This window comes from Cetorhinus maximus, chromosome 26 (assembly GCF_964194155.1).
Source record: "Cetorhinus maximus chromosome 26, sCetMax3.hap1.1, whole genome shotgun sequence".
Taxonomy (NCBI): Eukaryota; Metazoa; Chordata; class Chondrichthyes; order Lamniformes; family Cetorhinidae; genus Cetorhinus; species Cetorhinus maximus.
In genome coordinates, this window is record NC_135904.1 from 17,442,674 (window position 1) to 17,461,572 (window position 18,899).

At 39.1% G+C, this 18,899-nt stretch overlaps 1 protein-coding gene across 11 annotated transcripts in view; it reads right to left on the reverse strand.

The window, feature by feature from the left end:
• Positions 1 to 853: 853 nt before the first annotated feature.
• The window catches only part of atosa (atos homolog A), a 90,182-nt gene continuing 72,136 nt past the window's right edge, over positions 854 to 18,899 (reverse strand). For 8 of the 11 annotated variants that reach the window (XM_078530256.1, XM_078530259.1, XM_078530254.1 and 5 more), the window contains 6 exons: positions 18,445 to 18,524; positions 17,159 to 17,264; positions 12,677 to 12,835; positions 12,367 to 12,435; positions 4,390 to 4,589; positions 854 to 1,499 (listed from right to left, as the gene is read on the reverse strand). In XM_078530256.1, the coding sequence (XP_078386382.1) occupies positions 1,349 to 1,499; positions 4,390 to 4,589; positions 12,367 to 12,435; positions 12,677 to 12,835; positions 17,159 to 17,264; positions 18,445 to 18,524 (765 nt within the window). In that variant the 3' untranslated portion in view covers positions 854 to 1,348. Of the gene's footprint in view, positions 1,500 to 4,389; positions 4,590 to 12,366; positions 12,436 to 12,585; positions 12,836 to 17,158; positions 17,265 to 18,444; positions 18,525 to 18,899 lie in introns of all 11 variants that reach the window. The other 3 variants (XR_013573478.1, XM_078530258.1, XM_078530257.1) reach the window with 3 other exon arrangements.

Sequence of the window (18,899 nt, forward strand, 5' to 3'; positions counted from 1 at the left end):
CTATGTTATTGTCACCTTCAAGCTTGACTTCAACACTTGGCTAACAGACCTCCTTGCTCTACTCTACATAAACAGGAACCTGTCTAAAACTTAGCCATTTGTATCCCATTTCATACCATCCCCCTCTGCCTTTTATTTTGGAAATCTCTTTCTAAACTCCGCTTGCTTGTTACTTCTTTCCCACTGTCAAAAGTTTCCTCAAACCCACATCTTGGGCCATGACTTCATGGAGTTATCTTCTCTAATTCTTCTCCTACTGCTCAGTTCTGTTTCTGCAAAATGTACTGGGTCAGTTACTATGTTAGAGATATTATATCAGTACAAGTTGCTGCAGTAGTCACAGGAGAACGTCAACATAATAATGATGATTGGTAGCGACATCTGTTAAAGATGTCTGGATGGGTGTATAAAAACACAGAATTATTTAATTTGGGCACAAATTTTTTTCAGTGCCTGTGCTGTTGATGGGATGTTACCTACTAATGACAGACATTAAGTCAGACTTGTTGGACAATGCCACGTTTGAACAATTGACGAGTAAAATGCAATGTTCTGTTGTGTTGCCCTCCACAACTGAATAGCTTGATATTTCATTGTCTAAGGTCACATATGAAGAACATCCACTTGGTTAAGAAACTGGAGGTTTGCCTAAGTCCCTGGAACTGTACACCAGCATGTATCAGTGCCTTTGGGAGGCAGGAGAAAGAGAACAATTGCTTAAACTGTTCTACTACACTGTTGGGTCAGTTCAAGAAAGCATGATTCTAGGACAGTGAGAGAAAACTGGAATCTTACACATCAATTAAAACCTAATACTTCCACGCACAGTCATGGACAGACAGACAAACAGAGGTTTACATATATTTTGTATATTGGTGTATTATTCACATCAAAAGAAATACAGAGTATGATTTTACATAACTTTATGCTACATAATAACACTAAACAGGACAAAAAAAATTACCTGTGCAATAAGTGAAACATTAATTTAAATATTAAATAAAAAGACAAATAAAATAAAACGTTTAAACACTAAACTACTTCTGGTTTTTACTATTGCAACACATCCAATAAAGTGGTTTGTGACTTCTGTTGTAACAGTACAGATAATATCAGGGTATCATGGTTTTCATTCCAGTCTACTGCTCGCTTTAAGTACAAGGGAGTTTTATTCAAAACACTTACACAAGACTGGTCCACTGTCTAATAGGTGCCAGGGCTCTAAAAGACTAGTACCAATAAATTCTCAATCATATATTGTGCATTATTTTATTTCCATTAATTAGCTGAACATGTGCCATTCTCCAGAAAAAAAAAGGAAAAAAAGTCCTAAACAATACAAAGGTTGCTAACATCGTGAAAAATGAGGGTTTGTTGGAATCTCTGTGTAAGATTTTAATTCATATGCAGCACCACTGTCAACTTCCATCGACTTTCGAGAAAAAAGGAGTCTGACATCTCTATGGAGGTAGATCTTTCCAGATTTTGAACTCTGGAACCTAGAACAAAGAAAATGTTCTCATTATTCATTCATTTGAGTCTACATTATTACAAACAGACCAAATATCTAATCTGCTTGCCTACCTGCTAGAAAACATAGATAAATTTCCCCTTTATAACATACTTTTCAGTATGGCTCACAAAAGCAGAGTTTGGGTGGGATAATCCTATAAAGAACAGTTATTTAGATGTTTTTATTAACAATGATTCCAAATGTTGCAGGAACCATCTCAAATCTGGTCTAGATAGGTTTTAAGTAAAACACAACTGCGGGTGAACACCGAATTCAATTTGGAAATTTCAACCGCCAAGATGTTCAGGTAAAAGGCAGATGGAGCTTGGATTCATTCTTCTATGCATGAGGAGAGGGAGTTTCCTCTTGGCTTATAAATGCCATAATTCCTGTGATACAACCTAGAATTGCAGTTAAATCCCTTTATCAACCTGACCATTACAATTCATTGTGACTACACTGAACCCCTGTACTTTTCTGTGGTCCTGGCCCACACCATTAAGTTATTAAGTTCGAGTGAATGTGCAGTTGTTCTGTGATGGTTCAATGCAAAGAAACCAGTAGTTTGATAAAAAGCCCTGGAACTAAACTCAGGTTGAAGTGGATTATAATCATCTCATTATTGATAGAAGCAAATTGCTTCCCTTCCAGGTCTTGTACTAAGTCTTGAGAGTTATACAAATCTTTCTCTACTAAAACTTGATCTTTGAATGCTACTGAAACTACTCCGATGGAAGTACTGCATTGGACTAAAAAATGGAATATTCACAAGATGCACAGTATAGAAAGGATCATGTTATCCATTTTGTATCTTGTTCTGAGGGGAGCTGTTTCTTTTTTGGCTTCAAAACTAACTTTGCCTTTTGTACATTTTTCAGCAAGTCTGAAGGGCTGAACTCTATGGTTAGGCAAGTGACTATTTTGTAGTTGTAGAAAGCAAATTGCTGAACATTAATCTAGTCAGACCTGGCTGAAATATACATATGGCATTATGCCAGATAAATTCACTCCACAATATTTGTCTCCCCTCTTTTCCTCACACCACAGGACTGCCACAGCAATTTATAACATTGACAATGTATCACAAGTCAACAAAATCATGGCTACTGATATTTTATGCAAGGATGGTCCCTCTAGAGCTGCACAAGTGGACAGCTAATGAACTGAGGATGTATCGTTGGATTTCCAGTTATATGTCTCCAGTTATCGCTTCAGCACAGTTTTTGTCATCCTAAGTTCGACTTTTATTTTGGGGTACTAACTGTTGTACAAAGGGAAATGTAACGTGGTGCTGGGTGTAGCAGCCACCTTTCCATAACATTTTAAGATTTAGATAGAAAATTGCTAATTCCAGTAGCAGAATATCAGATAGTCGATGCTTTGCATTGAGAAGAAAGATGTGATTGGAAATGTTTTGCAATGTAAGGAGCAACAAGATTGTCGGACTACTGAAAAAAAGGGGGAAAGATTTTGAGTAACTTCTCATTCAATCCATTTTTTTTTGGTCATTGGACACAAGCTGCTGTAAAAATTGACCGTTAGAAACTTTAAGTTTGCAGCACATAAATTGGTAATTTGCTCATTTTTTTTGTTGTGGCAATGTAAAACCAATCCCATTTAAAAATAAATTTCTTTCATGTTGCTAACTAAAATTCTGTATCAATACTCAAATAAACTGAAGAATTAACCCCAAGAACAGAATAGTACTGATTATGACAATATCTATTTGAGATCTTATTACTGGGTAAAACTAACCCACATACAAAGCAGAACAAAGATCACATTTTGTTACAAGATGATAAATCATGTGATCATGGTACAGAAAAGCTGCTTTGTTGAATCAAGGACTGAACTGAAACTCAAGCACAAATTGAACATCTGCCCTCTGTGTGGCAAGTTCTTTCAGTTCCTAGATCTCAGTTGCAGCATAACAGTTCATAAGTTATGAATCTAATTGACAATATTCATGGAGATGGGAGATGGAAGTATCATCTAGATGTAGCATCACCAGCTTTATTTCAGGCTAGGTCTTAGGGAGATTGTTAGGTCCGTGTAGGTGGAACCTGCATTATGTGCTTTAGCAGACTTGATGCAGACATTGTAGTTTTTTTTCCCTCTCTTTTTAACCCAATCATCTTTCCTCCCTTTCAACATTGCACTTTCACACATTCATGTTAATACAGTATTGCAGGTAGAAAAAGCATGCAACATGCATATGTAATGCATATGTTACACTATGCACAAGAGAGCAGAAGTCGTGAACCACAATATGTTAGTTCCCATCTCCTAATAGGGGTTTCATTTATAATAAAGACAAGAAGTGCTGGAAAAAACCCAGCAGGTCTGGCAGCACCTGTGGAGAGATAACAGAGTTAAAGGTTTCAAGTCTAAAATGGCTCTTCTTCAGGTTTCATTTGACTTTTTTCAGTGCTGAAAATATTTATTTGGTGCTCATTGCACAACCATGGAGTTCACTTAAAAATTACTGTTCCAGTTTCGTTCCAGGCTAAGGGATATACTAGTTTTCCTGTGTTGTTATCCAATTTTAACCAAGTCCCAGGTTAAAAGGAACAAAGGCATAACTCAGGTTTCATGTTCATTTATAATGGTGTCTGTCAATCAATGCTACAAAGCAAATTACAAAATGCCCCAAAATTTTATTAGTTTATTTCTTGGAAAATTAGCTGATTTTAAACTTGAAAGTTTAACTAATTTAAAATGTCCAAAGGGTTTTAAAAGTATTTTGTTTTGCATGGAAACAAAGAATTCTGAATAATGCACAACTGTTCAAACAGAGACTGTTACAAATGCCTTACTTATCACTATCACCAATTGCTGTACTGTATATTGTAAAAACATTCTGTTTTTATGGTTACCTCAAGTGCACGAGGTAGCGAAGTATCCTTTCTTCAGTCTGGATTACATTTTCTTTATTGGCATGTCCAACAGTTTCACGTTTCACAGGAACGGAAAACGTCCTCTGTCGTAGGAATGTCTGGTGATTGGCTGGCATGTCCCTCAAGTCATAAATCACTACAAACATCTTAACCACTGTCTTGTTTGGATTGAATAAAGTCTGAAAGATAATTTACACTTATCAGCTATAAAAACAGAAGGTTTGCATAATATAGCACAAAGTAACAAACGATTGTATGGGTCATGAAAATTTGATCAAAAGCAGAATTAATGTGCACAAAATGTAGAAGCAGCACATTTAGGAAATCAAGGCAAAATAGTTTTAATACATACCCACACTGCACAATGATCTATTTAATTTTTACAGATCATTAATGGCAGTACAATGACATTTAAAAATTAATCTACAAGCATAATTTCTATTCACCTGAGACGATGTACCAACTGAGTTTGAGCACGCATGCTAGGAATATCTTCCCCTTTGCCAATAGCACTTTAAGCTAAGTACAAGATATAAAAGAATAGCATAGTGATAATTGTTCTGATTTTCACAGGATTCCCAGAGGTGTGATGGAGAGGGCTTGCCTGCATTTGTTGCCTCCTCTCAGTGTGCAGATTGACAAGTTTCGGCAAATTAGCAGAAAATCATACCTGCATCCTACCATTGTGCGTGTTTTTTTTTTCATTCATTCACGGGATGTGGGCTTCGCTGGCTGGGCCAGCATTTATTGCCCATCCCTCATTGCCCTTGAGAAGGTGGTGCTGAGATGCCTTCTTGAATGGTTGCAGTCTGTGTGGTATTGGCACACCCACAGTGCTGTTAGGAAGGGAGTTCCAGGATCTTTACCCAGGGACAGTGAAGGAAAGGTGATATATTTCCAAGTTAGGGTGGTGAATGACTTGGAGGGGAACTTCCAGGTGCTGGTGTTCCCATCTATCTGCTGCCCTTGTCCTTCTGAATGGTAGAGGTTGTGGGTTTGGAAGGTACTCTCTAAGGAGCCTTGGTGAATTCCTGCAGTGCATCATGTAGACAGTACACACTGCTGCTACTGTGCATTGGTGGTGGAGGGAGTGAATGTTTGTGGGTGTGGTGCCAACCAAACGGCTGCTTTGTCCTGGATAGTGTCAAGCTTCTTGAGTTTTGTGGGAACTGCACTCATGCAGGTAAGTGGGGAGTATTCCATCACACTCCTGACTTGTGCCTTGTAGATGGCGGATAGGCTTTGGGGAGTCAGGTGGTGAGTTACTCACCGCAGGATTCCTAGCCTCTGACCTGCTCTTGTAGCCACAGTTTTTATATGGCTAGTCCAGTTCAGCTTCTGGTCAATGGTAACCCCCAGGATGTTAATAGTCGGGGATTCAATGATGGTAATGCCATTGAATGTCAAGGGGTGATAGTTAGATTCTCTCCTGTTGGAGTTGATCATGACCTGGCACTTGTGTGGCACGAATGTTACATGCCACTTGTCAGCCCAAGCCTGGATATTGTCCAGGTCTTGCGGCATTTTGACACAGACTGCTTTAGTATCTGAGCCGTCGCAAATGGTGCTAAACATTATGCAATCATCAGCATACATCCCCACTTCTGACATTATGATAGAAGAAAGGTCATTGATGAAGCATTGATGGTTGGGCCAAGGACACTACCCTGAGGAACTCCTGCAGTGACGTCCTGGAGCTGAGATTACTGACCTCTAACAACCACAGCCATCTTCCTTTGTGCTAGGTATCAGTCCAACCAATTTGAGTATTTCCCCCATTGACTCCAGTTTTGCTAGGGCTCCTTGATGCCACACTCCATCAAATGCAGCCTTGATGCCAAGGGTAGTCACTCTCAACTCACCCTGGGAATTCAGTTCTTTTGTCCACGTTTAAACCAAGGCTGTAATGAGGTCAGGAGCAGAGTGGCCCTGGCGGAACCCAAGCTGGGCGTCAGTGAACAGGTTATTGTTAAACAAGAGATGCTTGATAACACTGTTGATGACCCCTTCCACTATTTTACTGATGATTGAGAGTAGGCTGATGGGGCGGTAATTGGCCAGGTTAGATTTGTCTTGATTTTTGTGTACAGGACATACCTGGGCAATTTTCCACATAGCCGGGTAGATGCCAGTGTTGCAGCTGTACTGGAACAGCTTGGCTAGGGGTGCAGCATGTTCTGGAGCACAAGTCTTCATTACTATTGCTGGAATATTGCCAGGGCCCATAGCCTTTGCAGTATCCAGTGCCTTCAACCATTTCTTGATATCATGTTGAGTGAATTGAATTGGCTGAAGACTGGCATCTGTGATGCTGGGGACCTCCAGAGGAGGCAGAGATGGAACATCCACTCGGCACTTCTGGCTGAAGATTGTAGGTAATGCTTAGGCCTTATCTTTTGCACTGATGTGCTGGGCTCCTCCATCGTTGAGGATAGCAATATTTGTGGAGCCTCCTCCTCCAGTCAGCTGTTTAATTGTCTGACACCGTCCACGGCTGGATGTGGCAGGACTGCAGAGCTTAGATCTGATCCATTGGTTGTGGGATCGCTTAGCTCTATCACTTGCTGCTTATGTTGTTTGGCAAGTAGTCCTATGTTATAGCTTCACCAGATTGACACCTCATTTTTAGGTACGTCTGTTGCGGCTCCTGGCATGCTCTTCTGCACTCTTCATTGAGCCGGGGTTGATCCCCTGGCTTGATGGTAATGGTAGAGTGGGGGATATGCTGGGTCATGAGGTTACAGATTGTGTTCGAGTACAATTCAGCTGCTGCTGATGGCCCACAGCACTTCATGGATGCCCAGTCTTGAGTTGCTAAATCTGTTTGAAATCTATCCCATTTAGCACGATGTAGTGCCACGCAATATGAGGGGGGCATCCTCAATGTGAAGGTGGGACTTAGTCTCCACAATGGCAGTGTGCGGTGGTCACTCCCACTGATACCGTCATGGACAGATAAATCTGCGGCAGGCATGTCGGTGAGGATGAGGTCAAGTATGTTTATCTCTCTTGTTGGTTCCCTCACCACCTGCCGCAGACCCAGTCTAGCAGCTATGTCCTTTAGGTCTCGGCCAACTCGGTCTGTAATGGTGCTACCGACCGCTCTTGGGTGATGGACATTGAAGTCCCCCACCCAGAGTACATTCTGCACCCATGCCACCCTCAGTGCCTCCTCCAAGTGGTGTTCAACAAGGAGGAGCACTGATTCATCAGATGAGGAAGGGCGGTATGTGCTGATGTTTGCCCATGTTTGACCTGATGTCATGAGACTTCATGGGGTCCAGAGTCACTGTTCAGGACTCCCAGGGCAACTCCCTCCTGACTGTATACCACTGTGCCGTCACCTCTGCTGGGGTTGTCCTGCTGGTGGGACAGGACATACCCAGGGATGGTGATGGTGGCGTCTGGGACATTATCTGTAAGATATGATTCCGTGAGGATGACTACGTCAGGCTGTTGCTTGACTAGTCTGACAGCTCTCCCAATTTTGGCACCAACCCCCAGATGTAAGTAAGGAGGACTTTGCAGGGTCGACAGGGCTGAATTTGCTGTTGTTGTTTCCGGTGCCTTCCGGTTTCATTCCTTTTTTGTGACTTTGTAGCGGTTTGATACAACGGAGCGGCTTGCTAAGCCATTCAGAGGGCATTTAAGAATCAACACATTGCTGTGGATCTGGAATTACATGTAGGCCAGACCAGGTAAGGACAGCATATTAGTGAACCAGATGGGTTTTTACAACAATCATTTGATTTTTTTTTAAAATTCCAGATTTTTATTGGTGGGATTCGAAACAGGTCCCCAGAAAATTACCCTAGGTCTCTGGATTACTAGCCACCACTACACTGTCGCCTCCCGTGTGTGTGTTTCGTATTAGTACTCCAGTGTGTAGAATTATCATGCTACCCTATTGTCACACAAAATGAATTCATTTTAAAAGGCAATGGGGCTCTAAATCATAGGAATGTTAGGAGTGTATACTTATCCTACTGTAAAACTTCTATAATTTACAATGTGAAAAGAACTCCACAATACATGAATACATCATCTAGGCCTCTTTAGGATTGCAATGAAATATATTAAATTAAATACAATGGTTTGCAATAATCTGACAACATTACTCTTAAAACAAATGACACATTAATATATTTTGTTGAATTGTGATAGTTGTCAAGCTATATGAGGTATAAAAACAGTGCCGGAAAAACTCAGCAGGACCGGCAGTATTTGTGGAGCGAGAGTTGAGTCGAATATGACTTCTTCAGAACTTGCTTGGGTCCTGTGTTTTTAACCTACTTTAAAGGGAACAATAAGTTTGCATGTTGACTTAGTGCTTGGAACACAGAGTCAGCCTCCCCTGCAGTTCCATTTCACAACTAACATATTAGTTGCTGAAAAAAATTTATGTTGCAACAAACTAAATGAATTATTAGAATGCATTCTCAGACAGCTGCCTAATTTAATAAATGTGTCAACTTGGTTTGATTCATGGCACTCTTGCACCTGAGTCAGAAGGTTGTCAAATTCAAGCCCAGTACTAATGAAGTGTTATATTATGACAGATTCCATCTAACAAATGAGGCTTCAAATCAAAGCCACATCTGCCTTTCTGTGTCATTGAAGATCCCACAGAGCTTTATTGTTAGCCCTATTCCCTTAACCAACATCACTAAAAACTGGTTTTATTTCTTGTGTGCAAACTGGTTTCAATGTTAACAGCGCCTTAACAGCTAACTGCATTACAAGGGCAATGCATAGCACTTAAGGATTCTCAAAGGCCAGGATTCGGGACTAACTAAATTAATAATTTCTTTCTTTAATACACTTGCAAAAACTTTGTTTTATAATTCTGCATTATTTGTCATGATCACGCAAAAAATATTTCCTTAAAGTGCTCTGTGAGCTAAGAATTTTTTTTGCTTTATTCATTCACGGGATGTGGGCTTCGCTGGCCAGCATTTATTACCCAACCCAAGTTGCCCTTGAGAAGGTGGTGTTGAGCTGCCTTCTTGAACCGTTGCAGTCTGTGTGGCGTTGGCACACCCACAGTGCTGTTAGGGTGGGAGTTCCAGGATTTTGACCCAGCGACAGTGAAGCAATGGTAATACATTTCCAAGTCAGGATGGTGAGTGCCTTGGAGGGGAACTTCCAGGTGGTGGTGTTACCATCTATCTGCTGCCCTTATCCTTCTAGATGGTAGTGGTTGTGGGTTTGGAAGGTACTATCTAAGGAGCTTTGGTGAATTCCTGCAGTGCATCTTGTAGATGGTACACACTACTGCTACTGTGCATTGGTGGTGGAGGGAGTGAATGTTTGTGGATGTGGTGCCAATCAAACAGGCTGCTATGTCCTGGATGATGTCAAGATTCTTGAGTGTTGTGGGAGCTGCACTCATCCAGGCAAGTGGGGAGTATTCCATCCCACTCCTGACTTGTGCCTTGTAGATGGTGGACAGGCTTTGGGGAGTCAGGAGGTGAGTCACTTGGTGCAGGATTCCTAGCCTCTGACCTGCTCCTGTAGCCACAATATTCATATGGCTAGTCCAGTTCAGTTTCTGGTCAATGGTAACCTCAGGATGTTGATAGTGGGGGTTTCAGTGACGGTAATGCCATTGAACACCAAGGGGAAACGGTTAGATTCTCTCTTGATGGAGATGATAATTGCCTGGCACTTGTGTTATTGTATGTTACTGGCCACTTGTCAGCCCAAGCCTGAATGTTGTCCAGGTCTTGCTGCATTTGGACATGGACTATTTCAGTATCTGAGTCATCACGAATGGTGCTGAACATTGTGCAATCATCAGCAAACATTCCCACTTCTGACATTATGATGGAAGGAAGGTCATTGATGAAGCAGCTGAAGATGGTTGGGCCAAGGACACTACCCTGGGGAACTCTAGCAGTGAAGTCCTGGAGCCGAGATGACTGACCTCTAACAACCACAACCATCTTGCTTTGTGCTAGGTATGACTTCAACCAGTGGAGCGTATTTCCCGCCGATTTCCATTGACTCCAATTTTGCTAGAACTCCTTGATGCCACACTCGGTAAAATGCGGCCTTGATGCCAAGGGCAGTCACTCTCACCTCACCTCAGGAGTTCAGCTCTTTTGTCCACATTTAAACCAAGGCTGTAATGAGGTCAGGAGCTGAGTGGCCCTGGCTGAACCCAAGCTGGGTACCAGTGAGCAGGTCATTGCTAAGCAAGCGCCGCTTGATAGCACTGTTGATGACCCCTTCCATTATTTTACTGATGATGGAGAGTAGACTGATAGGGTGGTAATTGGCCGGGTTGGATTTGTCCTGATTTTTGTGTACAGGACATACCTTGGCAATTTTCCACATAGCCGGGTAGATGTCAGTATTGTAGCTGTACTGGAACAGCTTGGCTAGGGGCGCAGCATGTTCTGGAGCACAAGTCTTCAGTACTATTGCTGGAATATTGCCAGAGCTCACAGCTTTTGCAGTATCCAGTGCCTTCAGCTGTTTCTTGATATCACGTGGAGCGAATTGAATTGGCTGAAGGCTGACATCTATGATGCTGGGGACTGCCGAAGAAGGCAGGGATTGATCATCCACTCAGCACTTCTGGCTGAAGATGGTAGCAAATGCTTCAGCCTTCTTTTGCACTGGTGTGCTGGGCTCCCTCATCATTGAGGATGGGGATATTTCTACGTGTGTGTGTGTGTGTGTATTGCCAGTGATTCAATTTAAAAATAATCCAGTACTCAAGCTTTATTCTTTAACTGCTGAAAGTTACTGAAGTGATAAAGTTATTAAATAAAACACACATACTAAGATTAAAATGCAGATAAAGGAAAAAATACACTTAAAGATGAGATTTTCAACTAGTGTAGAGAGATATTATTGCGGGCCCGTTGCTCAAATTGCTTCTTTCTGAAGTGAAGGAGTTGTAAGTTGAGGTTTTGTTTAGCAGCTGCGATGGCTTCTGCAGTCGACTAGCTGATGTTTGTCTTTTTCAGGTGGACTCAGCAAGTCAAGCAAATTCTGGGAGAGACAAGCTTCTTGTTCCTCACTAGTTCTGCCACTTATGACACCTGAAGATTGCCTGGACTCTTTCAGCAAAATAGCATCTGATTTCCTAATACCTTTCTCTTTGACTCCCGGCAGCAGAGAGAAAACCCCTCTGATGTCGTCTCCCTGAGTTCTTCCTGGGGGTTCCGCACACCTGGCCTTCGCAACCTGTCTTTTTCACAGCCAAAAATAAAATGGCTGCTTTGTTAATTTTGATGAATCTTTGTTCCACCAGGCAGAAACGCTAACTATGTTGAGATCCTTTGAAGTCCCTTTCTGTCTCCTGTTCTCTCAGAAGCCAAGGGGTTTTCACATCTGGGAGAGGATACAATGGACATCCCCAGAGGAGACTGTTGCATTCTCATGACTCTTCATAGCCAACTTTAGAGATATGCATCTGACAAGGTTTGAACTAACACAGAAAAATGCCATGCCGTCTGTCCATACTCCCATTTTGGAAAAGGTTTTTAAACTCAATATAAAGGTTTGACAACAAACAGTTGTCCTTAAAATATGTAATATCATAATTACACATTCGTAATACACTAGTCATACAGTTGTGAATCACTCCTTATAGGCACCTATAAGTGAGTAATGCTTTGTTTTCCAACAGTAAATGACTGCAGAACTTGGGGGAAAAAACATTTGATTTTAAAAACAAAAATAACAGCTTTATTGAGCATATCTTAGCTAGAGATTCCAGCAATTTCATCATATTTCAATTGATATGACCAACTAACTCGGTGAAATTGATGAAAAACTTGGTAACCATTACCGATGTCATTTCTATCCACAGTAAGCCTTGAAACTACTAAGGGATATCACAGATATTACTGCTATGGTTCTTCATGTTATCACATTCTGTATCTCAAATGCTCTGTAGATCTGAGTAATTGACAATACAGATAGAACACTAAACTAACTTACCACTTGTATTGTTCCTGATGGAGGTACTCGATAGCCTCGTTTTCCCAAGGTTTCCAAATTAATCACACCCTACAAACAAATAATCCTCAATTCAAAACAGATTGCTTCAAACAGGAAGTTTGTTGTCAAAAAACCAAAGAACTTGTTGTCTGATGAAGAATCAATTTGAACATACCCATAAAGAGCAAAAATTAACAAATGAATAAATGAGTGATTTACCAGGCTGAGAGATATGGGTCCTAACCAATTACTGCTACACCATGACCTTGATCACAAGTCTTTAACTACAGGAATGTGTAATAACACATACCATGTAGGGTGATGGTGCATTATCGTCAGAGACACTGTAGAATGACACTTCAACTGGAAGAGTCATGTGACTGGGACAGAATGTTCCACTTGCTCCCACCTCGGCTGTGAAACCATCAACAGATCCTAAAGGTTCCAAGCGGAAATTCAGGATGGACTCCTGGAGAACATTAAAAATATACTAAGATTAGAATTACTAGGTAGCTTGGATCAAATTACATACATAGTGCTTTTCAGCAATTACACAACCAATCAAGTTCTTTCATTAATCAAGCAAACATCGCAATGTCCCAATATTTAAAAAAATTCTATTATCACAAATGTTTAACCATCACTAACAGTTAATCCACCGAATAATCATTTCCATTTTTTTACGTTTCTGTATAATATTCAATGAAATAATTGATGCTGTGTAGAAGGCTGAAAGCTGTAGTCTAAACTTGAAGTTCTAAGGATAATCATAAAACGTTTAGAGCAGTATTTATAATAGCATCAGAACCGTTGTCTATTTTCAGCCATGTATCTTTATCATTTTATAGCTCCATAATAATTACCTGATCCTAACAAATAGAATTATACATGCGATCTGTTGTTTTGCATCTTACCCCCTCCTTACCTTTTTAATGTAATTATTTTCTGCTTGGGTTAAAATTTCAAAAGGACTTACAAAAATACTTTAAAATTTGACTCCTAGTAAAATCAAGACCTGTTTATGGCAACTTTTAAATATCCCAGGATAATTGTAACTTTTAATGTTTCAGTTGGAACTGATCGCAATGTGATCCTGTTGCTGTTTAATGATGACAATGCTGGACAAAAGTGGCAATATTGCAGGGAGACTGGGAAATTAGCTTAAGCCACCAACCATTTTTTGCTTTGGTGTGCTACTCCCTTTTCCCTGATCAAAAAAAGAAAATTAATTTAGTGATAAATATTTTTGCAAAAAATGTTATTGTTTTTAAGGCCTTGTTAATTAGTATTCAAAGGAAATGGAGCACGTTTCCATTGGGGGCAATTAAAACAACAGAGTAGTACTTCGCTCACCTGCAGAGCCTGGGTTAAATCAACAATGGTGCAGCTAAATTCCTTGGTAGAGCATCTGTTTAACAATGATTTTGCTGCAATTGTCCTGTTAACAAATTCAGAATCTGTTTGATAGGAGAGGGCCACCCCACAGCATAGGATTTACAGAAGTCCCAGCACCTGTCTCACCCATAATTTCAAGTTTACTGCACTCATCATTTGCCTGTGAGCACTTGAAATGGATGAGCAGTGAACTGTTCAAAAGCCCTGATACACTGATCCATTTCGGTCTTATAAGAAATCAACATTTCAAAGTTGTGTGGATAAATTATGGCAAGTAGCAAAAGAAGGCCAGAACCAACCAAGAAACTAAACATTCAAGCAGCGTGTGTATAATTTTGAAAGCTTCCAATTATAGTTTAATCTATTTTTCTTAGGTTCTGGCTCAGAAACACATTTTGGCTCTAATACTGTATTATGATTCCATAATTCAGTCTTTTGAAACATGTAAATGTTTCAGTTTATTTTTTAAGTTGGAGCTGGATGAACATCATTGTTCCTTGACCAGTTAAGCAGATGCAGAGATGTACACTGATTATTCTTGCAGGCAAGGCCTGACTAGCCATGTTTCTGCTGGCAAGGTTAACAAAAAGGGAAGCAAAATTTAACAAATATTATTGAATCAATTCACCAAGAGGAAAACACAAGTAATTAGTGTTTCTATTAATCACTGTTAAAATTAAAAATAGTAAGCTTAGCCGTCGTTTCTAGATGCAGAAAACATCCCTCAAAAAAGTCTTGGCTTCCAAAAATTGGAGGCATGTATCTTGTATGATTTAGATGATTGCTAAGGATATGCATAAAAAAACTCTATTGTAGCAAAATAACATGTTACAGTGTATGGAATGGACAATAGAATGCATATGCCTACATTCCTGTTTATTCTGGTTGTTCATGTATTGCAAGTTCAGCAGGATCAACAGCAATTATTTGGAAAACCGCTGTTGCAAATGGCAATGCACCATTAATACATCTTCTTGTAGCTTCCAGACTCAAATGGAAGTGCAACAGTCAGGCATGGGCTCATGACATATAGCATCAAAATACACACCACGTCTACACAAATATCATCACTGGTGGGTTTGCCGAAAAGTTGGAAAAGAATTTAAAAATGTTTGTTAAAATGTATATTAATATACATCATAACACATAAATAGAATACATGCTGAGAATCACTCATTTAAGGAAAATATAAACTACTTGTGACAAATTTGATTTGAGACATATTTATTAGGCAGCTTGACCTAGTTGCTTCTTTTCCTTAAACTGAGTTTTTTATGATGGATCCTCAATATATAATTTCCAGATTTATTAGACATTTAAAATATTCAAGTTAAAAAGTATAGCCTTTCGTGGATTCGCAATGCTGTTGAAATTATTGTAATTGACAATTTCCTCTTGAAACTTTAAATCTCACACCACTGTTGAAGATACAAATAACTGAATCTTTACAAACAAATTAGGAGTTATTTCTGCACATTCAATTTTAGTTCTTGACATCTCTTTTCTGGCTTAGGTCGCAATTAGAACAGTGTGTCCAATTTTGGATGTCATACTTTAGGAAGGATATCAAGGCCATGAACAGAATGCAAAAGAGGGTAATTTACATTTACCTGAGATGACAGGCTTTAGTTATGAGGGCAGACATGAGAAACTGGGGTTTTGCGCAACTTGGCTTTTCGCACCAGAACAAAGGTGGTCAAGAGGAGGTCTAATAAAGGTGTTTGAAATAATGAGAAGTTTTGATAAAGCAAACAGGGAATAGCTATTTCCACTGGTTGATAAGTTGGTAACCAGATGGCGTAAATTTAAGACCTTCACTAAAAGAACAAATGGTGAGGTCAGGAGGTCATGGATGCCCTCCCATAAACAGTAACAGTGGCAGAATTGATCATTTTTAAAACTGAGGGAGAAATATTTGAAAAAAACATTTATGGAGTGTCAGGGAAGGGCAGGAGAATGGAAAATATTGAACAGTTCTTTCAGAGAGCTATACATAAGAATATTGGGCTCAGTGGCCTTCTACTATGCTATAAATGTCTAATGATTCAATTTTCTTAAATCCCTCATTTAACCTCAGATAATTTCTCAGATCTCAATCTCAGTGCTAGCCACAAATACATCCTCGTTTACATTGTGATAGTGAGAATTGTTGATGCCACATAACAGATACCCAACAAGAAACGAAAAGGGCCCTGGTTATACTACAAGTGTTACTATAATATAGAAACTGCTCGTCTCCCAAACAGCACACAGAATATGTAGTTAAACAAATGAACAATCATTAATTGAAGAAAAAAATCATAATATATACCTTTGCACTTTTTAAACATAAGAAAAACAATCCTCCAATTCTCCAATCCTAATACTCAAAAAAAATATGGATTTGAGATTGCAACTTATGAACTACTGCTTGGAACCCAAGATTTTTAGGCACAAAATTTATAATTGTACTCCAATCTGTTAATATCTAAATAACATATTACACATATATAACTTTGGCAGTTATACAACAATGCCTCTTGAGACACTTAAGCCAAAAGTACTTCAAATTCCATATTTGTTGTGCTTAAAAATACCTCCTTCATTTTCCGAAGATTCACTGTTTCACTGCGAGAAGAATAAACATCTCCATTTAGACCCATATGGCAAATCACTTTGAAAACAAGGGGTGGAGAAGGAAAGGTAGCTGCTGCTTCTCGTGTTGTAATTCTCAAATGTCCGGTCACTCTAAAATAGAGAGCGCCTCACAATCTTCTTAATATAATCAGAAAATCCTGCCTCATGCTTATCAGGACCATAGAGATATCTTAACTGGCTGAAACAGGCCTGACTACTCAAATTCAAAATAGCCATTTTGATAATGTAGTTTAATTCCTTAAAGATCTTTGCAAATATTTGAAAAGCACTTGGGCTATTTAGGACTGCAATACAGATTTGGGGGCATAAATGACTGTAGAGGCATATTATTCTTGAAATCATAGATGATACATAGCTTAATGTTAAGATGCAGACAGGGCCTTGCTGCTTCCCCAAGTTACCATACGTGCCATTAAAAACACAAACTCTACTGAACAGCAGTCCATCAGTAACTGCTGTGGCTTTATTGATTATCTTTTGAAACATACACACAAATGGGTACAAATATGTATTCCCACTCAAATGTGTAACATGAAAAATTCACCAGATTATAGTCTAAACTCTTGCTAGCAAATCTGAGAAATGGTACTGTAACTATAGATATGAATAAATTTAAATATATTTTTAAAAGTCATTCACAGGAATCTCAAAAACAAATAATAGCATTTCTACTCAAAAAATCTCCTTCAAATAAGCTAAACACTGGGTCAGTTGTTTAGCCTATTTCTTTCTGCATGACATGTGCATTTCTGATTTGTACCTCAAAGTTTCCAAGCAGGCTAAGACTAGTTGCAGGTGGAGCACTGACACTCAGGAGCTGCTTCCCTTGGTCAGCATCATTCTCTGGTCTTAAATACTGTCTCTGGCTATAAAGAAAAAGAAAATATAACATAAAAGCAAATACTCTTTGCCCTTTGGTAGATGGATTCAATACTAGATGAAATGAAACATTGTCCTCTCTATGCATTAAATTATGCAAAAACTGTGTAAACTCAGAATACATTGTTAAAATTCAAGTAAACATGAATATTTAAATATTAATCCTTAACTAGTTCAAATAAACAGGCAAATATATTTCTAAACAGGTTTCAACAGTACCCTCCTTTCTCACTGACAACACAAGTTGCCCATACAATTAATCATGACAACAGAAATAATGAAGTGCAGAATGTGCCCTCTGCATTCAGAACTCTGCTCGGACTCCTCCCCTCCTCCAGCATTCAGTTCTTTCCATTTCTGTACTTCTAAATTTTCGTTGGAGGTACTTATTGGTAACCAATGCTGATTTCGACAACAACAGCTTTGACAAGCATATTTTTTGCACAAAGATACTATGTCAAAAAGAAAATGCCACCATAAACACTACATTTACAAAATGAATATTGAGTAAAAAAGCATCACCAAATTGCCAGCAGATGGCATTCAACTCTATTAGCAGCTCTTTTACTAAGGCACAATATAGAACATTAAAATTGTAGAACACCAAGTTTTCTCTATAACACTGTCTTTGGAAGCTACATAAAATATCTCATAGCAATGGGTATGCTATAGAGCAGGGAAAGGTCTGACATGGACTTGGGCACAAATAGATTAAAATATATCACAATGAGAAAAGTGGCATCAAGGTGCTCCAATTCGAATGGGTTAAAGAGTTACAGTAATAAGTCTTAAGAAGATTAGTCCTACAGCACATAACACTCATCCTAAAAATATCATTCTGATTAAAGCTTTAAGTCAAAGTCTCTTGACCAAGAAATCGCAAGTCGCAATTTATTTTCGGGAATTTAAGGAAAGAAGTCAATGGAGCAAAACAATTTCAGGTCAAACTGTGAAATTGCTTAAAAACAGAACACAGCCAAAGCCAATTTATGTAATCAGCATTTAACTTTAAATACAATGCACAATCCTCAAATGCAATTCATTAGAGTAAAGGAATGAATTGCCTATTAAATTTAGTATGCATCCTGTATCAAAAACACTTTCGCTTGAATCCTGAAGAATGCCACTTTGTTTTTTTTCAAACTGTAGAAAAAGACACAGAAATACCTTTTGCAAGGTACCCCTTTTAGTCTTTGCAATGAAGTGTCCAGGTCAAAGTATCCCGATTGTTTTTTTCTTGGTGGAACCTTGGTGTACAACAAGATAAATTCTATTAACAATAAGTTACGCTGATTTACAGACTCTTTGACACTAAACCACAGCTATGATTGCAACATAGTCTGCAACAGTAATTCATAGGAAATATCCAGGTAGATTATATTCTGGTTTTTATTCCAGAAAGCTAGGTGGTAAAAGAACTGGAGCCTAATTGTTACACACTTTATAAGCTTATATTTACAATGATACACATTGCATGTATCTCTTAACCCAACAACCACAGTTTCAGTCTGTTCCTATGTATATGAGCACAAGTGAATTCCCAGTTAATGCCCATCACCTGGATACAATGAAATACATTGCTATACAATTATATCTGGTACCTCAAAAATTTTGACCAAACA